The following is a 24,818-nucleotide window of genomic DNA, read 5'->3' as shown; positions in this document are numbered from 1 at the left end:
GTGCCCCAGGCTTGTAGCCCCAAGGGGCTGCACGCCACAACTTCTCCCCATTTCTATGGACTCTGATGAGGCTGGCTAGTTTGCGACAATGGCAAATATCTGTAGCTCGGTGGAGGATGAGGGTGGAGGTTCATTCTCTGAGCTTGTGGGCTGGTTTCTGAACGGTTTGTATACCAGGATCGGTAACATTTTCAGCAGAGTTTAGGGGCCATCAGTGTCAGTGTTCTTCTGCTTATAAGGGGGTTCCGGTGGTCAGTAGGTCTTGTGATGGGGGGGGGGTCACATCAGCTGAGGTCTTGTGAGATGCATCTTCTGATGGCTCTTCTGATGGGTCAGATGAGGGTCACATCAGGTGAGGGTCTTGGCTAGGCTAACCCAGCCCAAGCACTAACTTAGTGTTGAAGGAAAAGTCTTCATCATGGTTCAGTCCAAGCTGGGAATAAACAACATGGTGACTGCTTTAGAAAGAAGGTTGCAGTTTATTGAAGAGGAGAGCCAGACAGAAAATTGGCTCTGGAAGAAAAGAGAGTGAGCACATGTAGGGAGTGGGTCTTTATACCTTCTTGAGCCGTTTGTTTGGAGCTGTTCCTATGGCATGAACTTTGACCTGAGTCTGAGTGTGCCTTTCTGGTATTCTGATGGTGATGGGTTAATCCTATTATGTCCCAAAGGTCAATTCTGCTTCCCTGGGGCTGTGGATGATGACTCTTAGATTGTTGGTGTGAGGGATTGTTGATTCTAGGGATCTTTCCTCCTAATCCCAGTTTCCTGACTCCAGTCTTTCTGATAAGATTATCACATCTGCAATTCTGCAGACTTGGTTTCTGTTTGGGACAGAGAGACTTGGGGGTGTGGTTGGGTTCTGCTTTTAAAATCCTTTAGGGAAATATATTCTGCCTTTTAAATATTTCCAGAAATAATTCTTTCTCGGGGGGGGGGAGGCTGACTTCCCACACTAGCTTGGCTCAGCTATGCCTTGCAAGCTTCCTGGACTTTCTAGGGAAGAGGAACCACCAGGAGACTTTTTGTCCATGGCTCAACCAACAACCACAGGATGGGCCTCACAACAAGTTGAAGGATTCCTGGTGCTGTACAAAGCCCGCTCCCCTGGTTTGATCCAGTCAAACTGTATGGGCCTTTGTGCCATCTTGGGAGCATTGGTAGAAGAGGGCATAATGGGGTCACAGCCACCACAGGAGATGCTATGGACTCTGAGCGAGCACCATCACCAACATCTACTGTGATCCTGTCTGACCATAATCAAAGCAGTTGGTTCCTTTCTCCCTCAAATGTCTGGTTTCTCCTCTTGGGTGGATGAAGCTGTTGTGTCTTTCTCCCCAAATATTCACGGTAGCCCTGCCTACCAAAAGGAGTGGTGGAGGGAGGATGGCATTGATGTCCCAACCTATCTGAAGATCAAGAGATGCCTTCAAGATGCCCTCCTAAGCACTGTTTTCCAGTCTCTTCCAAGTGATCCAGCAACTTCTGCCAGCAACACAGCTGCAAGAGCCAGGAGACCAAGGGGACCTTGCTTCACACCTGCCAGTTCCACGAGGTCCTCCCTCCCTTGTGACCTCATTACTCAGCATTGACATCATTGCCTAGCAACCAGGAAGTAACAGCTACTCCAAGGAAGAAGTAGCAAGCGGGACGCAGGCTCAGGTGCAGCTCAGCCAGATATAGCAGTGGGCTGTCACAGGAATCAGGGTCCTTGAGGTGGGTTTGGGGGAGCCCTGGGGAAGAGGCTGCTGGAGGCCTCCTGCCCCTCAGGGAGGAGTTGCATTACTTCATCCATCCAGGTTTGGCCACCATATGGGTTATCTATAATGTTCACAAGCTACCTAACCAAGGTTGGAGTTCTGATTTGGGGGTGGGGCTAGAAAGGGGAGGGGCTGAAGGCAGGATCAGAAATGGGCCACGGTGGCCCTGAGAGGCACCATGGATGCTGGTTGGCTGATGCTGGCAACCCAAAATAAATAGAACTTCACAAATGAATAGGAACGTGAAGGACAGCAAAGGGAGGGGGCTCTGATGAGAGGAACCTCTAATGTGAGTTCCTACCCACTCCCATTCCAATGCTGGTGGCCACCATGGCCAATGTGTCTGTTTGAACTGGAGAAGAAGAAGGAAGAAAGAAGAAGAAGAAAAGAAAGAAGAAGGAAGGAAGGAAGAAGGAAGAAGAAAAGGAAGAAGGAAGGATTAAGAAAGAAGAAAAGAAAGATGGAAGAAGAAAGAAGGAAGAAGAAAAGGAAGAAGGAAGGAAGAAGAAGGAAGAAGATAGAAGAAAGAAGAAAAAGAAAGAAGGAAGGAAGAAGGAAGAAAACAAAGAAGAAGAAAGAAAAGAAAGAAGGAAGAAGAAAAGGAAGAAGGAAGGAAGAAGGAAGAAGGAAGGGAGGAGGAAGAAGAAAGAAAAGGAAGAAGGAAGGAAGAAGGAAGGATTAAGAAAGAAGAAAAGAAAGATGGAAAAAGGAAGAAGGAAGGATTAAGAAAGAAGAAAAGAAAGATGGAAGAAGAAAGAAGGAAGAAGAAAAGGAAGAAGGAAGGAAGAAGAAGGAAGAAGATAGAAGAAAGAAGAAAAAGAAAGAAGGAAGGAAGAAGGAAGAAAACAAAGAAGAAGAAAGAAAAGAAAGAAGGAAGAAGAAAAGGAAGAAGGAAGGAAGAAGGAAGAAGGAAGGGAGGAGGAAGAAGAAAGAAGAAAAGGAAGAAGGAAGGAAGAAGGAAGGATTAAGAAAGAAGAAAAGAAAGATGGAAAAAGGAAGAAGGAAGGATTAAGAAAGAAGAAAAGAAAGATGGAAGAAGAAAGAAGGAAGAAGAAAAGGAAGAAGGAAGGAAGAAGAAGGAAGAAGATAGAAGAAAGAAGAAAAAGAAAGAAGGAAGGAAGAAGGAAGAAAACAAAGAAGAAGAAAGAAAAGAAAGAAGGAAGAAGAAAAGGAAGAAGGAAGGAAGAAGGAAGAAGGAAGGGAGGAGGAAGAAGAAAGAAGAAAAGGAAGAAGGAAGGAAGAAGGAAGGATTAAGAAAGAAGAAAAGAAAGATGGAAAAAGGAAGAAGGAAGGATTAAGAAAGAAGAAAAGAAAGATGGAAGAAGAAAGAAGGAAGAAGAAAAGGAAGAAGGAAGGAAGAAGAAGGAAGAAGATAGAAGAAAGAAGAAAAAGAAAGAAGGAAGGAAGAAGGAAGAAAACAAAGAAGAAAGAAAAGAAAGAAGGAAGAAGAAAAGGAAGAAGGAAGGAAGAAGGAAGAAGGAAGGGAGGAGGAGGAGGAGGAGGAGGAGGAGGAGGAGGAGGAGGAGGAGGAAGCTGCTTGTGGAGAAGTTGGAAAATGGGTGTGTGGCTAAGTGGAGTTCACCCAGTTTTCACAGAAGGGTGGAAGGAGGTGCCCCAATGCTTCCCAAAAGGAGAGGAGCACAACGCAGCATCCCTTGGCCTGCCAGTCCTTGGTCTTCCTCTGAGGCCTCCCAGATGCTTCTGGGATGGGGCTGCCTGTGTGGTCCAGGCCTGAGAAAAATTCTCCTGCACTGCCCTCCACTGGTGCCACGCAAGAGGCGGTTCTTCTTTAGCTCCCTCTCTCCCTCTCCAGCCTCCGCATCTTTCGAAAACTGAATCAAAATCGTTTAGGTTTAGAGAGAGTTGAACATGCAAATCCCATGAAGTCCTCCGTGGCTGGGTGACAAGCCAAGAACTCACAATTAGCAGCTGACATCACAATGCTGTTGGGAAGATTAAGGAGACACATTGTTGGCTACGGAAACTGCTGCGAGGCTCCTGGTGTTAAGGAACGAAAACTGACAGGCTGCAGGTTTTTCAGCGTTAGGAGGAAAAATGATGGACGCCCTCCAAGTTGCCTCTTCCTTAATAGCTTCGACCTGCCTTTAATCTCCTGCTTTTTTCCAATTGTTTGCTCTTGGGATGATTATGTTTTACTCAGGTTTTTAATTACTGTCGTTTAGTAAGCCGGGTTATGTGTCTCCCGAAGGATGGGAATAAATCAGCCCCTCTAGCGGTTAGCAGAACTGGAGCCAAAACAGAAAAAACGAGGGAAGGATTCCCAAATAAAAGCATTTTTTACAAATGCTGTGCATAACACAGATATGCACACACAGCCAGAGAGTCCAGTGGAGGTGTGTGCAGGAGCCCTGCAGCACTGACTGTCAGTTGAAAATGACGAGGGAGGGAGGGAGGGAGGGAGGAAGGAAGGAAGGAAGGAAGGAAGGAAGGAAGGAAGGAAGGAAGGAAGGAAGGAAGGAAGGAAGGAAGGAAGGAAGGAAGGAAGGCCAGAGGAAATAAAAGCCCAAAGGATAAAATTTGGGATGGTAGCCTCCCAGATTGTGAGAGCTTCAACATTAGGGATTGTGGGGAAGGACTTATGGACCCTCCCCTTGAAGGAGCTACAGGAGCCTAACCTCCCAATGCAGGGGCAAGGGTGCAGGCCCTTATTGGGCTCCTGAGAACCAGACACAGCCCTTCCCCTTCCCCTTTCAGCCGCAGGTTCGTCCGGCTTCTTCTCTGCTCCTTCCCAGCCTTTCAGTCACCGAGGCCATGGACAGCAGAGGCTCTGGCTCCCCAAGTTTCCAAGGTAAGGACTCCCCCATGCGCTGGTACCCAGGAGGAAGGGTGGAGGGGTCCCTGGGAGCAGAAGGCAGGTGGTCTGGAGCCCAGGCACAACCACGCAGGAGGAGATAGCTTGGGCTCCTTCAGGGCACCTGCCTAGGGGTGATGGGTAAACTTGGGGGCTCAGCCTGACCTAGTCCTGGTGGAGAATAACGGGAAATAATACTAGAGGGGGCTCAACTAGCCCCTTGCAGGGTGGGCAGCCATTCAAGAGAGAGAGGAGATGTTTCTTCATCCAGAGTTTTTCTTCTGGACTCATGTTATCTGGTTCACGAGGGATCGGGCAGCATCTATGCTTGAATTAATTACAGGTGGTCCTCAACTTAACAACAGTTCATTTAGTGACTGTTCAAACGGCACTGAAAAAAAGGGACCGACGACCTGTTTTCACACTTAATGATCGTTGCAGCATTCCCAGGGTCACGTGATCACAATTCAGCCACTTGCCAACTGACTCGTATTTGCAACCATTGCTCTTTCCTGGGGTCACGCGATCCGCTTTTATGAACTTCTGGCGGGCAAAGTCAATGGGGAAGCCACGGTCACTTTGCCACCACGGTACTAACCTAACAGGCTGCAGCGATTCACTTAACAGCTGCAGTTGGAAAGGTCGTAAAATGGGGCAAAATTCACTTTACACCTGTCTCGCTTGACAACAGAAATGTTGGATTCAATTGTGCTCGTAAGTTGAGGATCACCTGTAATGAATCAATTAATCAGTCAAACGGGGAATCTCTTCTAAAGTCAATCTCCTTCAACAGGGTAGGTGGTCTGCTCTTGGGGAACTTCATCCCCAGCTCCCAACTCTTATCTCCCTCCTAGACCCTCAGAGCTGCCAGTCTTCCTCTCCCCACTTCTGTTTCCCCCACAGCAGAGCCTCGATCTTCCATGAGTGACAACCTAAACTATGGCGATGAGGAACTGGATGAGGAGACCATGTAAGTGTCTCCCCTCACATGAGTCGCTCTCGGCTGCCGCGGACTCTCTGAGAGGGGTGAAGGCAGGACCATCCCAGGCTCAGCTAAGGTGGGATGGGCTCTCCAAGGCCAGCCAGCTGTGGGTGGATCTCAAGGCCACTGCAAAGGTGGATTCCCCATGAGATGGCTTGGAGGCAACGTCACCATCATCTGCCCCATCTTCCTTGGGACAACAATCACTGTCAGCAAAGTTTTTCTTCCAGGTCTCATCCATGAAGATGCTCAATTATCCAAGTCATGATTGATCCAAGGATGCTTTTCCAAAAGGCAACTGCTCTTTTTTAGTTGTTGTTTTTTTTCTTGAAAATGTTTTGCTTCTCTTCAGAACTGAAGTAGCTTCTTGGATGAGAAGCAAAACATTTTCAAGAAGAAAACCGAAACGGTTGTCTTTGGAAAAGCACTTTGGGGTCTCCTGGGTCTTCCTTCAGTTATCCTCCTCCCAACCTTGTGTTGAAGGAAAAGTCTTCATCATGGTTCAGTCTAAGCCGGGATAAACAACTTGGCGACTGCTTTAGGAAGAAGGTAACAGTTTATTGAAGAGGAGAGCCAGAAAGAAAGATGGGTCTAGCAGAAAAAGGGCTGAGCACGTGTAGGGAGTGGGTTTTTATATCCTCTGGAGCCTTTTGTTTGGAGTTGTTTCCTGTTTCAGGCTTTGTATTTCCTGTCACGTATTCTGACCTGAGTCTGGGTGTGCCTTTCTGGTATTCTTGATGGTGGTGGATTAATCCTATTATGTCCCCCTGCTTCCCTGGGGCTGTGGCTGATGTTGATTCCAGAGAGCTTTCTTCCTAATCCTAGTTTCCTGACAAGATTATCACATCTGCATTCCTGCAGATTTGGTTTCTGCTTGGGACAGAGAGACTGGGGGCAGGGTTGGTTTCTGCTTCTAAAATCCTTTTGGGAAATATATTCCCTAAATATTAAATATTTTAATATTTTCTTCTCTGGGGGGGTTGACTTCCCACACTTATGAGGTTGCTTAGACTGAGCCAGAGTGACTGGGCCAAGCTCCCCTTGTGAGAGTCATGGCCAGCAGGGACCCCACCCCACCTGCCACAGAGGGCTGGCACTGCCCCGTGGGACTAGGCGTGCATCAGGGCAACTGGCTAGGTGGTTTCTCTTAGGTCAGTGGTTCTCAACCTGTGGGTTGGGACCCCATTTGGGGTCAAACAGTCATTTCATGGGGGTCGCCAAACAACGCAGTACGCCATTTTTCCCCCTTTTCCTTAGCTGTGCTACTCCCTTTTATTCTATTGGCTTTTGAAAGCCAATAGAATAGACTCTCTTGAATAGAGTCTAATTCTATTGGCTTTCAAAAGCCAATAGGAATTGTCCAGGCTGTCTCTGCCCTGCTGAGCCCGCCAAAAGTCCCATTCTGCAAACAGTGCTGCACCAGCTGAGTAGTCCTTGACTTACGACCGGTTGAGTAGTCCTTGACTTACAACCGGTTGGGGGTCACGGCATTAAAAAGGTTGAGAACCACTGTCTTAGGTGTTCCTTTAAGGAACCACGCCATCCTGCCTTTTTAGAGCATATCATATCTCTTTCTCCCACCTTAACCCCCTCCTGTAGTGCAGGTAGTATCTCATCTGGCTTCCCCAGCCTGGAATAAAAACAGATTCACCCAACTGTTCAAAGAATACAGAATCTTATTAAGCATAATTTTAGTGAAACGCTTTACATTCTGGGAAGAAACATTAGCAATCTTTCACGCGGAGTCTAAAGTCAGAGAGCCAGTTGGTGCAGGCAAGCTGAGAGGGGGCCAGAGGGGCTTCCCTGATCCAGCATTTTGGATCCTTCAGTGGCGAACCAGATGCATCCGGGAAGTTCACCAATCTGGACAGGAGGGCCCTCTCCTTCTCCTGCTCAGTACGGTCGCAATCGGAAGGACTGGCATAATTATGCTGCCTCCATGTGCCCCAGGGTAGGGGGTCTGCCCTGCAAGTGCTCAGAGCAGGCCCACTTTGTGTGAAGGGTCAGTGATGGGGACAGAAGGAGAGCTGCTGCCCAGTGGCTCTGGACCTTCCCTGGGCCTGCCTTCGGCGCTTGCAGGAGCTGCTATTGGGTTAGGACACCTGCTACAGAACCTTCTCCTGATGTTCCGTTTCCAGGAACTTCATTTCTGCCTTGTACACCGCCTTGGGACCCCTCTTGCCCGAAGTCACCAAGCTCCAGGGCCACCAGGATCCTCCGGCCCACCTGATGGTTGACATGAAGACCAAACTGAGGGAGCTGGGCTCCAGTGTCTCTGATGCCCGGAAGCGGCTGTTGAAGTACAACATTTACCTGGTGGGTGGTGGCCTTGGGTGCAGCCCTTCAGCTCCCCCACCTCAACTGAGAGCCACCCAGTGAAGGACAGGATGGCACAGGCCAGGCCAGAAGGCTGAGGGGGCTGCAAGAATATGGTTGGCAGGACCCAGTGACTGTGAGGAGATACTGGGACAAGGACGTTGCACCCCTAAGTCTCTCCCACTTTCCAATACGGGTAGTCCTTGACTTATGATACACAATTCAGCCCAAACTTTCTGTTGCTAAGTGAGACATTTGAAAAGTGAGTATTTTGCCCCATTTTACAACCTTTCGTAAAGTAAATCACTGGCAGTTGTTAACTTAGTCACGTGGTTGTTAAGTGAATCACTGCAGTTGACTAGTTAGTAACCCAGCTGTTAAGTAAATCAGGTTTCCCTGTTGACTTTGCTCTTCAGAAGGTCGCCAAAGGGGATCCCCATGACACACACAAACACACACACCCAAGGACACGCGACAGTCATAAATACGAGCCAGTTGCCAAGCCTCTGGATTTTGATCATGTGACCGTGGGGACTCCACGGTTGTGTGATAAAAAGGTTGTAAGTCATTTTTTTTCAGTGCTGAAAACATTGTAAGTCAAGGACTATCTGTAGTTGCTTCTCCATTACTGCCACTGGCCCAGCTTGGTTGTGAAAGGGGAGCAGGGGTCTCTTTAGTCAAGAGGGCACCCCACCACCACCACCACCAAGGCTGCTAAGCCCCTTTCATTTCCCTCCTTAGAAGAAGAAGCTGGCCAGAGCCATGCAGGAGAGGAAGGCCCTTCGGGAGCAACAGCTGAGGCAACAAGGAATTAATGAGCAGGTAGAAGCCCCTGGAGGTTGCCCCCCCTCCAGGGAAGAGACCAGATCCCCCCCTCCTGCAAGGGTGGACTCCTCTTGCCCGGTGGCCACCCCCTCATGTCCTCCTTCCTTCTCCAGCTCAGCACAGCGCACGTGCCAAGTGTACTCAGGGCCGAGGTGGCTGCGGGGAAGTCCAGGATGGGCACCGAGAAGAACATTCTGGTAAGTGGAGGAAGCTCAGGAGAGGATATCTTGGCCTCCTTCACCTCCCTAGGGAGAACTTCCATTTCATGTTGGTTTCTTTTCTTATTCCTCCTTGAGAGGCTCAGAGCGAAATGCCCTAAAGAGGGCCATAATTGTCAGGTGCAGGAACTCAGGAACCAAGGCTGTTCAGATGAGTACAACTTTATTCCATGCTAACTTTAGACAAGAATCTGGACTACTGAAGGTCAAGGCAAATTGGCAGTAGATAAGTGGAATTCAAGGAGGGCTGGACTTAGATCTCTTGTGGGGATGAAGGGATGCCAAACTGATGACGTGCTTGACCCCTCCCTCCCTTCCTCCTTCGGTCTCAGCCTGGTCATCTACAACAATATTCCATTTGCTAAAAGAAGGGAGTTAGCTGCCATGCAGTTGGGGTCTGGATGGACAGCTGCCCTCCAAAGCAATAAGGGAGAAAGGAAACAAGAGAACCGGCATCTCAATCAATCAGAATAGAGCTGGAAGGGACCTTGGAGCATGAGACCCTATACCATTTCAGACAAGTGACTGTCCAATTTCTTCTTAAAAAGCTCCAGTGATGAAGCATCAACAACTTCTGAAGGCAAGCTGTTCCTCTGGTTAAATGTCCTCACTGTTAGGATGTATCTCCTTAATTCCAGGTTGCTTCTCTCCTTGGTTAATTTCTATCCGTTGTTTCTTGTTTTGCCTTCTTGTGCTTTGGAAAATAAGTGGACCCTCCTCCTCTTTGTGGCAGCCCCCCAAATACTGGAACTATGCTATCATGTCACCCCTTAGTCCTTCTTTTCTCTAGAACAGTCAAACTCAAATCCTGCCCAGGTGGCATTTAAATGGGGTGCATTGGGGGGGGTGGGCTCTTGCAGGCAGCAAGTGAGTGAGACTGTCCACCCTTTATGAACTGCAGCATCCCGGGACACAGGAATTCAAATTCCAGCATTCCTGAGACATGGCTGTTTAGCTGCCTCCTGAATGCATCCAATAGAGGAGAACATACACACACACACACACATACACAGAGAGAGCGACACACAGAGACATACACAAACCAGGTGATTGGTTCCTCTCTCCAGGGGCTCCAATTCTGGTAACATTCAGCTGGAGTCTGACTTCTGTCATTCTGCATGTTTTTATATCCTGCTCTCTCTGGAACAAGGCAAAAGCGGTCCTGACTTTATTCCGTGCAACGTCACTTTGAACAGGGTTATTGTCAGGCCTGCCCCAGTCTGATCCCTTAGGAAAGGAAAAGACCCTCAACGCCATTTGGTTGAAGTGGTCAGGTTCTTTTGCTAAAAGATGTTGATTGCAGCAAAGTCAGGTTAGAATTAAATTTCCCACGCTCAAAAGATACAGAAAGTTTCCCCGCACTCCAGCCCTCCCCCCATGACCGGTCCGTCTGCAGCCAATCAGAGTCTACCTAGGTCAGTGATGGTGAACCTTTCAGAGGCTGAGTACCCAAACTGCAACCCAAAACCCACTTATACGTCGGGTGCCAGGTGGGCGTGGCCCACTGGGTGGGCGTGGCTGTGGTTGTAACAGCAGACTGGGTGGGAATTAAAAAGTTCGATCAATCAATTCCAACTTGGCGAGATCTTTTTGTTTTCCGCAAGAAATTGAAATTGATTGACTGATTGAACTTTTTTTTTTTTTTTTGCATATGGCGGCTGAGGCCTATAAAACCCAGCTGAAGGCCTAGGACTGGAGCAACGGCACGTGTGCCCACAGAGAGGGCTCTGCGTGCCGCCTCTGGCACATGTGCCATAGGTTCGCTACCAAGGACCTAGGTGTTTTGAGAATGCTGAGATGTTTAGGGTAATCCACATTCTTTCTCAGGGTGCCTGGCCTTGGGTGCTGGCACAAACTGGTCCGAGCTCTCCTGCTCTTTGTCAAGCTGTCATTCCCCCGTCCCAATTCCCATCGAGTACACAAGCAGGTTGATTGCCTATTTGTTTCCTCTCCCCTTCTCCACCGTCCTCCCTCCTAGCCTTTCATGGTAGGATGCCAGCAAGGCGCCAAGCAAAAGATGGTAGACCTGATCGTTATCGTACCCCCTCTGTGGTCCTCAGCCCCTTCACTCAGCTTAGTTCCTATTCCTGATTTCCACTTCTGCCTTTAATATTAACAACAACAACAACAATAATAGTAATAATAATAATAAAGTTGGAAAGGACCTTGGAGGTCATCTAGTCCAACCCCCAGCTCAGGCAGGAAACCCTATACCATTTCGGACAAATGACTGTCCAGTCTCTTCTTAAAAACTTCTAGTGTTGGCGCATTCACCGCTTCTGGAGGCAGGTTGTTCCATTGGTTAATTGTTCTAACTGTCAGGAAGTTTCTCCTTAATTGTAGGTTGCTTCTCTCCTTGATTAGTTTCCATCTGTTGCTTCTTGTCCTGCCTTCAGGTGCTTTGGAAAATAGCTTGACTCCCTCTTCTTTGGGGCAGCCCCTGAGATATTGGAACACTGCTATCATGTCCCCCCTCGTCCTTCTATTCGTTAAACTAAACATACCCAATTTGAGCAACGTTCCTTATATGTTTTAGCCTCCAGTCCCGTAATCATCTTTGTTGTGTTCTCTGTACTCTTTCTAGAGTCTCAGCATCTTTTTTATATCGTGGTGACCAAAACTGGATGCAGTATTCCAAGTGTGGCCTTACCAAGGCCTTGTAAAGTGGTATTAACACTTCACGTGATCTTGATTCTATCCCTCTGTTAATGCAGCCCAGCACTGTGTTGGCTTTTTTGGCAGCTGCAGCACACAGCTGGCTCATATTTAAGTGATTGTCCATTAGGACTTCGAAATCCCTCTCACAGTTACTACTATTGAGCAAGGTACCCCCTATACTATACCTGTACATTTGGTTTTTCTTGCCTAAATTTACAACCTTACCTTTTTCATCACTAAATTTCATTTTGTTAGATAGCGCCCAGTGTTCAAGTCTGTCCAGGTCCTCCTGTATCTTAAGCCTGTCTTCCGGAGTGTTGGCTATTTCTGCCAGCTTGGTGTCATCCGCAAATTTGATGAGATGGCAGACCTGACAGTTATCGTACCCGTCTGTGGTCCTCAGCCCCTTTATGCAGCTTAGTTCCTATTACTGATTTCCACTTCTGCCTTTCTCTGAATCTGTTCTAATTTCCCTCCTCTCCTTTATGCCCAGAAAAAGACATGGAACTCAAAGTGGGGTCTGACCAAAGCAGAGATCAGCGGAGCAATTGCTTCCCACAGTTTAGATATTATATCTTTGTTGATGCAGCCTAAAACTGCATTTGCCTTCTTTGCAGCCACATCACTCTGCTTGCTCTTAATCAGCTTGGCAACCACCATTTATTATTCTGAGAACTTTTAAAAGCTACCCAGCCTGACAGTTCCATCCCAAACTATGTATTTCATTTCTGTGTCCTTAAGTGCCTAATTTGCATTTTGCTTTATATGATTTTCATTTCATTGCATTCAGCCCATTTCTCTATCAATGTGGCTTTGATTCTTTTTAAGTTAATTTCTCGTTTTCCAGAGCACTAGTTATCTCACTGGCAAATTAATATTCATTCTTTGCACTTCATCATTCAAACCGTAAAAAAAAAATACTGAAGTGAAGGGGCCAATCCCTGTGACACCCCCACTTGATGGGTCTCTCCAGTTTGATTGAGAACCCGTTAACGAACCATATATCCTCTCAGCAAGATTTTCGGGGCCAGCTGTGTTTTTATTTAGCTGTCATGTCATCCAGCCCACACTTACCTAGCTTTGAAAATCAGGAGCACTTTATCAAAAATTCTACTTAGGCCAAGATACATCATAAATCAGCATTCCAGGATGTATGAAGAAAGTTACCCAATCAAAAATAAGACAAGATAAGCCTGCAAACTTGTTCTGAGGGTTATCCAGCAGTTACCATATTGTCTTCAAAGGCCTCACCAAGTGACCTTTTTGTGATCTGCTCTCCAGCCTTCCCAGGAATTGAGGCCAGAAAATCTGTTCTGGATCTTTCTTTTTCCCATCTTTTAGAGAGAGGGGTGATATTTATCCAGAATTTCTAGAAGTTAATCAGTAATTGTTTGACTAGACTAGCAGTTAGTTCCTTTAGTACTATAGGTGCTCCATCACTGGAGGTTTTTAAGAAGAGATTGGACAGCCATTTGTCTGAAATGGTATAGGGTCCTCTACTTGAGCAGAAGGTTCAAAGAATAGAACTGGAAGGGACCTTGGAGGTCTTCTAGTCCAACCCCCTGCTCAAGCAGAAGACCTATACCAGTGATGGCAAACCTTTTAGAGACCAAGTGCCCAAATTGCAACCCAAAACCCACTTATATATTGTTGGGTGCCGGGTGGGTGTGGCCCATTGGGTGGGCGAGTCCCATTGGGTGGCAATGGTCCATTGGGTGGGTGTGACCCATTGTGTGGGCGTGGCCCATTGTGTGGGCATGGCTGCGGTGGTAACAGCAGACTAGGCGGGACTAAAAAGTTCAATCAATCAATTCCAATTTTGTGAGATCTTTTTTTTTCCTGCGAGAAGTTGAAATTGATTGATTGAACTTTTTTTTTTCACACAGTGGTGGAGGCCTAAAGCGAAAAGATTTTATAAAACCCAGCTGAAGGCCTAGGACTGGGGCGACAGCATGCGTGCCCACAGAGAGGGCTCTGCATGCCACCTGTGGCACGCGTGCCATAGGTTCACCACCACAGTCCTATACCATTTCAGACAAGTAGCTTTCTAGTCTTTTTTTAAAAACCTCCACTGTTGGAGCACCCACAACTTCTAAAGGCAACTTCTGTTCTACTGGTTAATTGTCCTCACTGTTGGGAAGTTCCTCCTTAATTCCAGGTTGCTTCTCTCCTTGATTAGTTTCCATCCATTGTTCCTTGTCTTGCATTCTCATGCTTTGGAGAATAGGTCGGACCCCGTCTTCTTTGTGGCAGCCCCTCAAATACTGGAAGACTGCTAGAACTAGAGTTGAACTAGAAGACCTCTAAGGTCCCTTCCAACTCTGTTATTCATCTGGTCCTGCCAATTTATTCCCTGTAGTGGCTTCTGTTGCTTGAGGATTGAGAGTGGTTGTCTCTGCCCCTTCCTCCTGGCCTTTGTGACTTCCTAAGGGTCCCACTGCAAAAAGTCTTTTGAATAAAGCAGGTCCTAAAGCTGATAAACAATGAATGAAATAAATCGGCAAAAGCAATTTGATCTTGCTGAGGACCGAAGCACAATTGCAGTTGGATAGCTCTGCTTTTTCTTGGATCCCAGTTAACACCTTGCAGACTTCATTCTTCAGCTCTCATTTCAATGTTCTTTTTTCCTTTTACTTCAAACACATCTAAAGTTTGGTCTGGTGATGAAAGCGTCAAGTTGATCCAGCAGGTTGAGCATGCTGCAGCTCCCCTCAGCACAAAGAGTGTCGGCTGGCAGGGCCTTTTCTGCGGTGGCCCCTGCTCTTTGGAATATCCACGCCCTATGAGATCAGAATGGCCCCAACCTTGCTGGCCTTTTGCAAGGCTTTAAAAACATGGGTGTGGACCCAGGCCTGGAGCTCAAAATGTTTTAAGGGTCTCGTTTCCTGGATTTATTCTTAGTTGATTAATTATCGCAGCTGCTTTATGTATTTATTTTCTGGAGGTTTTTACTGTTTTATGGTTTTTAATTTTTTTATAATTTTAGAATTGTAAGCCGCCCAGAGTCACTTGGTTGAGTTGGGTGGCTATATAGAAATTGAATGAATGAATGAATGAATATGAATGAATGAAAATGAATGAATGAATCAATGAGGCTAGAAAATGGAAGACCCTGAGTTCTAAACCTTCCATGAACACAAAGCCAGTTATATGACCTCGGGCCAGTCACTCTCTCCAGCTCTAGGAAGGAGACAATGGCAAACCGCTTCTGAAAAACTTGCCAAGAAAACTGCAGGCAGTCTCAGAGAATTGGACACAGCTGAAGAGAAGACAAAAAAAAAAGAGGCACTTTGTTGGTTCTTCAGTAGCTTCAGCTCCTCCTCATCTGTGGCATTTGTATCACTCTCAGAATGCTAACAACCAGAGGACGGCAAGGAATATAAATCCTTCCACATTCTCCACCATTCAGTCAGAACTGAAGAAGCTTCTTGGATGAGAAGTGAAATGTTTTCCAACTACTGTAAACAAGAAAGTTCAGCTGCCTGCTGGAACACCATGACCACTGGGACAATTTGGGACATGGTTGACTTTTTGCCTTTTGGAAATCCATGACATCTGGGACAACCATGACCTGGATGATTTTATTTTTTTTTTGTAAAAAATTTTATTTTCAACTTTACAATACATAACAATCTTACAAATACTTCAGATAAAAAATAAAACAAATTGATACACGCCACATTCGGTCTTGCCCGCCCATTTCCCCCGAAACCGTATCCCACCTCAAACCAACTTACTTCTTTCCCTCTTTTTCTTCACTCACCTCCTCTCCTCCTTCACCTCCACCTTCCTACTTACTTCTCACCTTCTTCTTCTCCCTCTTGATGAGGTCCAGGGGAAATGCCCGAGCAGTTCCTCTCTCAAAATTAAAACATTAATATTATATACAATAAGACTATTTCTACTTTATCTGAACTACATAAACTTCAACCCATCCACCCCTTCCCCCTCCCCCCACCCCCTCCCCCGCCGACTTCCCAGAGCAAAATACAGGATTATGCAAACATATTAAACATAATCTATTTAAGTTTACTAATTATATAATGAACAAAATCATAAAAACCCTTAACTCTCTTCAAACTTTAACATCATAAGTTTATAAACAAAATCATTACTCATAGAATAAGTGAAACTTTGTAGTTCCATATTTCTTCTGAACATATTCTATCCATCTTCTCCATACGTTAAAATATCTCTCTTGTGAATGGTCCTTTAAATAAGCAGAAATTTTAGCCATTTCTGCTAAATTAGAAACCTTAAATACCCATTCTTCTAAAGAAGGCAGAGTATCCTTCTTCCAATATTGACCCACCAGTAATCTTGCTCCCCTGTTTTACAGCAAAACTCAGGCCAGACATGTCTACGGAGTCTCTCAATCATCTCAGTCATGACCTGGATGATTGAGAGACTCCGTAGACATGTTCTGGCCTGAGTTTTGCTGTAAAACAGGGGAACCTTCTTGTCTTCTCTCAAGTGGAGCCACCACCTCAGAGACAACCAGCTGGATCCTCTGACTGCCTCCCTGGCCCTCACCAAGGCTCCCTGTGGGGAGAGATGGCCAGCCAGGCTGTCCAGAAGGTCCCTGTGTTGTCAGAAGCTGACCTGGACATCTCTGGGCACCGAAGTTCTTTCATAAGATCTGTGAGATACATCAAGAAGGAGAGCAAGCACAATAACAGGAAGGATCCATGATCAGCATGAGTTGGCAAAAGCAATCCTACTGTTTCCCACATATCGCTAAAAGAAAAAACAGATTTTGGTATGCTGAGTTGCATCTCCTGTTATGACACATCGGGACTAAAAGGGCCTCTGCATCCTTCATCTTTCTTGGGCTAAGTGGAGCTTTCAGAGCGGCCTCCAAGTTGAATAATATCATCTCCAGCATCAAAATGAGATTCTGTGGCTGCAGTCACACAATGCTCTCCCCAAAGTAGAGCACACCAACCTTGCTTAGTACTTCATTAACTCCTGTGAAGGTGGAGTTAAGTGTGCTGTGTGAACCCATCCTGATGAGGGCATTTGTAAACCCAGGAAATCAACATGTCCTAAAACACAACACAAGGGGAAAGGATAGGAAGAGATGAGTGTCCTAGATCAAGAAGAATTGCTTCCTGCAATGGTCAGATCAGAGGGAAGGAAGGAAGGAAGGAAGGAAGGAAGGAAGGAAGGAAGGAAGGAAGGAGGGAGGGAGGGAGGGAGGGAGGGAGGGAGGGAGGGAGGGAGGGAGGGAGGAAGGAAGGAAGGAAGGAAGGAAGGAAGGAAGGAAGGAAGGAAGGAAGGAAGGAAGGATTCCAATGTACCACCTGAGCCAATGGTTGGTAAAAGCTGGGTTACTTCTCCTTGGGGGGGAGGGGGGAGAGACAGGAGTGCAGCTTCCCAGCCTCTCTTGGATTGTTGGTTCAGGGAATCCTTTGGCCCCACAATACATGTCAGATGCCTCTGAATTAAGATCAACAGCCAACCAACCAAGATTATCAACCACAATCAACAGAAGCTGAATGTTGACTCACAACCTGGAGAAGATGGACAGCTGCATTGCAGTCATTTTGGACAGACAGGAGAAGCACAGGAGACCAGGGAAACAAATGCCTTCTTGATTCATCGGCGTTTTGGCAAGGCAGACACTCCCGCGAGGAGGCTGGTGCCTACCACCCTCTTCCTCTAATTAGTATTCACACCCTGTTTTTTAGGAGTCAATTAAGCATGAAGAGCAATTATTCTTTGCAGGCAGCAAATGTAGCCGGTCTCCACATGAAGCTACATCTTCCTGTAGAGAGCAGGAGAAGAAAAGAAGTCAAGAAAATGAGCCAGAATTCACGGGAAGACATTTTGTGTGCATTCTCCTTCAGTTTCCCCCCCCCCTCCTTTGGTTAATTAGCAAAATCCAACAAAGCTCAGCTCTCACTTTAGAGCAGGAATCTCCAACCTTGGCCCCTTGAAGATTGGTGGATTTCAACTCCCAGAATTCCCCAGCCAGCATGGCTGGCTAGGGAATTCTGGGAGCTGAAGTCCACAACTTAAAGGGGCCAAGGTTGGAGACCCCTGCTTTAGAATAGTGTTTTTCAATCTTGGCAAGTTGAAGACTGGTGGACTTCAGCTCCCAGAATTCCCCAGCCAGTAGCCACCGGAATTCTGGGAGCTGAAGTCCACCCCTCTTAAAATTGCCAACGTTGAGAAGACTTGCCTTAGAGCAGCGGTTCTCAACCTATGGGTCACGACCCCATTTGGGGTCGATCGACCATTTCACGGGGGTCGCCAAGCAAGGCTGTCCGCCATTTTTTTCCCCTTTTCTGGCAGGTGCCTTACCTCCCTTGGGCTGGGCCAGCTGGTGGCCCAGCCGGTGGTCGGCCTGCTCCGTCTCTGCCGCTTGCCAGCTACGCCTCAGCCGGCGCAGGGGGCAGCACCACGCATGCGCGGCATTCCCGGGCAGGGAAAGTCCTCGACTTATGACCGGTTTAGTCCTCGACTTATGACCGGTTTAGTCCTCGACTTACAACTGGTTGGGGGTCGCAGCATTAAAAAGGTTGAGAACCACTGCCTTAGAGAAATTCATAGCCATGCAGTGAACCCACTCCAATAGTATAGTAACACACACACACACACACACCACCCCTGCTAGAAATTGCCAGTCAGGATGACCCTGACCTAGAGAACTTCTTATCCACCTTGGGTGGAGATCTCAGAGCTTCCTTCTCCAGGTCAGGCTGCTTCCTAGTTCTCCAGGTGAAGTTTCACTTGCTGCCCTAGAGCCCAGTCCTCCTTCAGGCCACAACAGCCCTGTCCCACAATGAGGCTACTCATCTCCTTGCTGGTCTTCTCCCCCAGCAGTTGGGATTCAGGGAAGGGAGCATCTGTTGGAGCTCCTGCTGTGTGGGTGCTGGGTCCAGGTCAGGAGAGTTAATTTAGAAGGGAATTGCATGAACTGACAGTGAGAACGATGAATCGGAAGAACAGTTTGCCTCCCAGTTGAAAACCTCTTACTTACTTTTCTTTTTCAAGAAAAGATTTGGACATCCTTTTGTCCAAGATTGGCAGAGGACTCCTGCTTGGTCAGGGGGTTGGACTAGAAGACCTCCAAGGTCCCTTCTAGCTCTAGGATTCTATGAGACAGATATATAAGATGCATATGATAGACAGACAAGATAGAAGATGGATGGATGGAAGGATGGATGGATGGATGGATGGATGGATGGATGGATGGACGGATGGACGGATGGACGGATGGATGGATGGACAAACAAATTAATCTATGGAACAGCTTACCTCATGGAGTTGTGGGTGCTCCATCTCTTCAAGAAAAGATTGGGCAAGCATTTGTCTGGGATAAGGACTCCTGCCTTGGGCTGGGGGTTGGACTAGAAGACCTCCATGGTCCCTTCCAGCCCTGTGATTCTAAGTGTACCCTTCCCTTCTTGAAACCCCTGAGCTGCATCCGTGAGTAGCTCTTTCAATCAGCTCCAGCTTATGCATAACAGTGCGAGGCCCACTCATACACGAAAATAACGGGTTGCTAAACAAAACACTTAAGTTGTTCAGATAATGCTTGAAAGGCCATTGTTTCCCCACTTGAGCAAGAGAGACTGGGAAAAACATGTCATTATGGAAAGAAGCCACCAGCAGCCACTTTATTCCCACGACTTGGGGTTTCCTAATACATTAAGCCCAGCCATCATAAGGCACCACCCCCAGCCAGCAGATGGAGAAGGTCCCCTGCACTGAGGGCTCTTGTCGGTGCCATCCTGCTGCAGTCCAGGGGATAAGGCTCCGGCCTATGGACGATTATGGCCTTGGAGAGCGAGAAAGAACTTGACGGCATCAGGCAGAGCTCCATGCAGCCGACATGGCACTCCAGCAGGCAGGTCTGGCACAAATGTTTTCTAGACCTTTTGGGTGCTCCATCACTGGAGGTTTTTAAGAAGATATCCTAAAAGAATGGAATGGAATGGAATGGAATAGACTGGACTGGACTGGAATAGAATAGAATAGAATAGAATAGAATAGAATAGAATAGAATAGAATAGAATAGAATAGAATAATGGATAGGATAGGATAGGATAGGATAGGATAGGATAGGATAGGATAGGATAGGATAGGATAGGATAGGATAGGATAGGATAGGATAGTTGGAAGGGACTTTGGAGATCTTCTAGTCCAACCCCTGCTCTAGCAGGAGACCCTATATCAGACATGTTAAACACAAGGCCCGGGGCTGCATGCGGCCCGCGAAGTGGTTTCATGTGGCCCACGAAGCCATCCTGGAAACAGTGAGGGAACAGCCCCTGCTGCCTTGGCCCCAGCCCTGGCTGGCCGGGAGCCAATGTATAATTTTGTGATGGCCATCTATGCTGAAACACATTCAGTCTTAGCTCCACAAGGCCGTCTGGAAACAGCAAGGAACCAGCCCCAGCCATGTTGGCCCCGCCCCCTGGGTGCACACTGGTGAAGTGTCATCCTTTGTGAGGAATGAATAAGGTGACCAACTTTTTTACAATGAAAAGGAGGACACAAATAAATTGAAGAAAAAAATATCGTAAATAAAAGAAACATTTTATTCATTACAACAATAATATAGAATAGACCAGTGGTTCTCAACCTGTGGGTCGGGACCCCATTTGGGGTCGAACGACCATTTCACGGGGGTCGCCAAACAAGGCTGTCTGCCATTTTTCCCCCTTTTCTTTGGCCACGCCCCTGGCATCCGGTGATGTATAAGTGATTTGGGGTCACCACAACATGGGGAACTATATTATGGGGTCGCGGCATTAGAAAGGTTGAGAACCACTGGAATAGACTGTAATATGATAAATGCATAATAAAAAACATTTGTAACAACAATTATATTATATTATAATTATGCTTACATGCCGCGCCCCCGCCCACAGCCGCTCCACCAGCACTGCTGCCCCACCGTGTAGAGTGGGCCCCGCGGCTCTCAAAGCACCAGCTGTGCCAGCTCTGGCCCTGGGGGGCAGCCCGCCATCAATACACCCTGCCTGCAGCCGCCTTGCCAGCACCACCGCCCACCCTGTGCAGGCCCCGCGGCTCCCACAGCACAGGGGGCAGCTGGCCATCGCCACCCCTCACACCCCTGCCTGCAGCAGCCCCATCGCCCCTGCCTCTTGTGCCTGCAGCCATTATTGCCCTAGCAGGGCTGAAGTTACCGTGGCATCGCCACTCCAGTTTCCTCCAGGTATCTTCAGGACTAACTAGGTCAGGAGATGGTGTAGTTGGGTAGCAGGGAGGGGTGCAAAGTTCCTGCCAATTCGCCTTCGCTGCAGACAACTTACATGTGCAAAGTTTGCCGGCCAGGTTTTTTCATGCATGCTCAGCAGCAATTCCTATTGGCTTTCGAAAGCCAATAGGGGGAGTAGCACAGCTCATGCAAGTTGAAAAAAAAACATCAAAAAAAAAAGGTGCCGGAACACCGTTCTGAGCGTTCTATGAGAAAAAAAAGGGGGTGGGGGTCTTCTAATCCAACCCCCCCCCCCCGCACAAGCAGGAGACCCTGTACTATTCTGGACAAATGTTTGTCTCTGTTTACTTATGCGTAAGAGCTATTATTCTACCTTTCCAACTCAGATCCAATTTTGGCAAAGGCACACCAGGCTAAAAGCCTTGCCGTGGTTTACGGCTCACATCTGCTTTCAGCCTTCCGTCTTGAATGTGTTTTAACAACTCAACTAGTGTTTGGTTTTGAAAAATAAGATTGCAGATTGCAAAAGTGCCTGTTCGACGCGTAAACGTCTTCCTCCATTTTCTCTTCATTCTAGGAGATCCCGCCTGCGGAGCTGGTCAAGTTAAAGCAACCAGAAAGAATTCATCGACGGGGCGTAAGGCTGCAGCTCCCTGGGCATCCATTGGATGGGGCTGGGGAGGGGGGGAATTATTAAGGTGGTGGCTGAGATAACGTGGGCATTTTTGCCGAGGTTCATGGACACCCTGGGGGAGAGGGACGGTAGCCGGGGGTCCTTTTCTGCCTGGGGTTGCGGTGGTGCTGGCGGGGTCTCTGCCCCTGCCTGAGTACAAGAAGTCCTCAGCTTAACGACCACAACTGAGCCCCAAAATGTCCACTGCTAAGCAAGACAATTGTTAAGTGAGTTGCGCCCCATTTTATGAGTTATTTTCCACCTTTGTTAAGTGGATCACTGCAGTTGTTAAATTAGCAACACGGTTGTTAAGTAAATCTGGCTTCCCCATTGACTTTGCTTGTCAGAAGGTCACAACAGGGATCATGTGATCTTGGGGATCCTGCAACGCCCATGAATACGAGTCAGTTGCCAAGCATCTGAATTTTGATAGGGAGGCCGCAACTGTCGTAAAACGGTCCTAAGCTGCTTTTTTTCAGTGTTGTCGTAACTTGGAACGATCACTGAGCGAGTGGTTATAAGCCGAGGACTAGCGGTAGGGCCTTGCAAGATTCTTGTTGGGGATGGAAAGATCCTGATTCAGCCTCTCTCCAAGCGGGTCAAAACCAAAGGAAAGGGGGTTCGGAGCTCCTCAAGGGGGTACCCAGCAGAAGTGCCCCCATTGTACCCACCTGGAGGAACACCATACTTTCAGCCCCCTCCCTCCTTCCTTTAATGCAGAGGGTTGAGAATTTCTTAGAGGTGGTGGGGATCAGTGTGGGGAAACCCTCCCCCCCCCCCAAGCTGCTCAGCCCTTTTTTTATTTTTCAGGACACAGTAGAGGAACGTGCTCGGATGTGCATGACCCCCCAAGGCATCCTGCAGAGAAATATTTGCAAAGTGGAAAACGCTTGTGAGTTCTCCCTTTGGGGCCCAGGAGGGTTTACACACACACACACACACACACACAGGGACACTCTGACTCTACAGCCTTGTTTCCCAATCTCAGCAACTTTAAGATGTGTGGACTTCAACTCCCAGAATTCCCCAGCCAGCATAGCATCTTAAAGTTGCTGAGATTGAGAAAGGCTACTCTAGATCAGAGGGCCCCAACCTTTTGGGCACCAGGGACCGGTTCCGTGGAGAGAGGTTCTTCCGCGGACGGGAGGGAACGTGGTTTTGTGTGTTGCTTGCATCCTGCAATGGGGCTTTGCTTGTTTGTGCAGACCAGTTGCTGGAATGCTGCGGCCCGGTACTGGTCCACGGACCGTGGGTTGGGGACCCCCGCTCTAGATGGTGAAACACATTGCTAAAAATTATATCTTGGCAACCACCACCTTCTTTTAATTGCACACCCGCGTACAAACCACCTTTATGTAGTCCTATAATAAATGAAAAAAGTAAGGTTCTACATTTAGGCAAGAAAACCCAAATGTACAGGTATAGTATAGGGAGTACCTTGCTTAATAGTAGTAACTGTGAAAGGGATCTCGGAGTCCTAGTGGACAATCACTTAAATATGAGCCAGATGTGTGCTGCAGCTATCAAAAAAGCCAACACAGTGCTCGACTGCATTAACAGAGGGATAGAATCAAAATCACGTGAAGTATTAATACCACTCTACAATGCATTGGTAAGGCCACACTTGGAATACCTGCATCCAGCTTTGGTCACCACGATATAAAAAAGATGTTGAGACTCTAGAATGGGTACAGAGAAGAGCAACAAAGATCATTAGGGGACTGGAGGCAAAAGCATATAAGGAAAAGCTGCTGGAATTGGGTATGTCTAGTTTAATGAAGAGAAGGACGAGGGGGAACATGATAGCAGTCTTCCAATATCTCAGGGGCTGCCACAAAGAGGAGGGGGTCCATCTATTCTCCAAAGCACCTGATGGCTGCACAAGAAGCAACAAATGGAAACTAATCAAGGAGAGAAGCAACCTAGAACTAAGGAGAAACTTCCTGACAGTTAGAACAATTAACCAATGGAACAACCTGCCTCCAGAAGCGGTGAATGCTCCAACACTGGAAGTTTTGAAGAAGAGACTGGCAGCCATTTGTCCGAAATGGTATAGGGTTTCCTGCCTGAGCTAGGGGTTGGACTGATGACCTCCAAGGTCCCTTCCAACTTTAACGTTGTTTGTTGTTGTTGTTGTTGTTATTATTATTATTAAATGCTGATCACTAGTGATGTTAAAGGCCAGTCTGCCACGGGTTAGACCAGAGATCTTCAAACTTGGCAACTTTAAGACTTGTGGACTTCAACTCCCAGAATTCCCCATTGCTGGCTGAGGAATTCTAGGAGTTGAAGTCCACAAGTCTTAAAGTTGCCAAGTTTAAAGATCACTGGGTTAGACTTTCTGAATAGAGTGGGGATAAGAAGAAGAATAAAATGGCAGTCACCACTACAGGTTTAGCATTAGAGGTAAATTGAGGACTAACTGCATCCGGCATCGTTGCTAGACCTCAAATATACACTTATCCCCACAACTGAGTCCCAAACTTCTGCTGCTCAGTGAGCCATTTGCTAATTGAGCTTTGCCTCATTTTATGGCCTTTCTTGCCACAGTTGTTAAGCGAATTACTGCAATTGATAAGCTAGTCACACGGTCGTTAAATGAATCTGGCTTCCCCGTTGACTGCTTGTCAGAGGGTCGCAAAAGGGGGAAATCACATGACCCCGGGACACTGCGACCGTCGTAAATATGAACCAGAGCCAAGCTTCCAAATACGGATCAGGTGACCTGGATGCTGGAAGAGTCCTAAGCGGGAAAATTGGTCAGTTTTTTTCAGCGCCATTGTAACTTCGAATGGTCACTAAACGGACCGTTGTAAGTCGAGGACCATCTCCAGAGCCGATAAGCTGGGGGAGGTGGCTCTTTCCTTTGGAAGCTGACTGGATCTTTCTTCTCTGCAGCTTCCCGACCTCTGGATCGGAGCTCCCTGTGATCACCGAAGGAGAAACACGGATCCTTCCGCTACCTCTTCTCCTCTCCCCTCACCCCCAGGACCTCAAAGATGGCTGTGAGACAGTCCCGAGGCTGAGCAGTGGCTGCCCCTGCCCAACCCAATAAATCCACTGAGGTGCACCTGCTTGACCTCTGGAGTCCTCCTGGGCCTTTGGGGGGAGTATTTGCACTTTTCAGAGATTCCCAGTTAAGCAGCCATTAGCCCAGGGCTTAAAAGGACGTCCATCAAGATCCAGGGAGATACAATCACCGGCTGCCATGCTGTGCAAAGTGCAGCCAGCCGGCCTCTCGGTCAAGGGGCAGAATGAGGCCAAAGGCTGGGCCAGGAGGGCTCATCTGGGGCAGGGTCCTCTCTGGGGTGGGGGCAACCCGTACAAGAGCCTCTTCCTTAGCTCCACCTGCCTCCCCTGCCTGGAGAGGACCATCCCAAG

The 24,818-nt window shown here is 47.6% G+C and overlaps 1 protein-coding gene across 5 annotated transcripts; it reads left to right on the top strand.

Annotated features, from left to right (window-relative positions):
• The first annotated feature begins 1,617 nt into the window (after window positions 1-1,617).
• On the top strand, window positions 1,618-24,502 carry LOC120316181. 5 transcript variants are annotated; one of them, XM_039361476.1, is made up of 9 exons: window positions 1,618-1,716; window positions 4,476-4,569; window positions 5,479-5,542; window positions 7,693-7,870; window positions 8,612-8,692; window positions 8,809-8,892; window positions 21,342-21,401; window positions 22,248-22,329; window positions 24,336-24,502. In XM_039361476.1, the coding sequence occupies exons 2-9, from the start codon at window positions 4,533-4,535 to the stop codon at window positions 24,365-24,367; spliced, it is 618 nt and encodes a 205-aa protein (XP_039217410.1). In that variant the 5' UTR covers window positions 1,618-1,716; window positions 4,476-4,532; the 3' UTR covers window positions 24,368-24,502. The 5 variants fall into 5 exon arrangements, with proteins under 5 accessions (XP_039217410.1, XP_039217407.1, XP_039217409.1 ...); XM_039361473.1 differs by having other exon boundaries at window positions 5,476-5,542; XM_039361475.1 differs by having other exon boundaries at window positions 1,714-1,799; window positions 5,476-5,542.
• Window positions 24,503-24,818: the final 316 nt, after the last annotated feature.

This window comes from Crotalus tigris, unplaced genomic scaffold (genome assembly GCF_016545835.1).
Source record: "Crotalus tigris isolate CLP2741 ecotype Arizona unplaced genomic scaffold, ASM1654583v1 scf7180000019276.598803, whole genome shotgun sequence".
In the NCBI taxonomy this organism is placed as follows: domain Eukaryota; kingdom Metazoa; phylum Chordata; class Lepidosauria; order Squamata; family Viperidae; genus Crotalus; species Crotalus tigris.
The sequence above is the reverse complement of the archived record's forward strand: the minus strand, read 5'-3'. Positions and strand labels throughout refer to the sequence as shown.

What these genes read in the sequence shown, in the direction of transcription:
- LOC120316181 (XM_039361473.1), top strand. Translation starts at nt 4,533, where the DNA reads ATGGACAGCAGAGGCTCTGGCTCCCCAAGTTTCCAAG. An exon ending in AACAAGGAATTAATGAGCAG is followed by an intron (nt 8,693 to 8,808) that starts GTAGAAGCCCCT and finishes TTCCTTCTCCAG; the next exon opens with CTCAGCACAGCGCACGTGCC. An exon ending in AAAGAATTCATCGACGGGGC is followed by an intron (nt 21,402 to 22,247) that starts GTAAGGCTGCAG and finishes TTTATTTTTCAG; the next exon opens with GACACAGTAGAGGAACGTGC.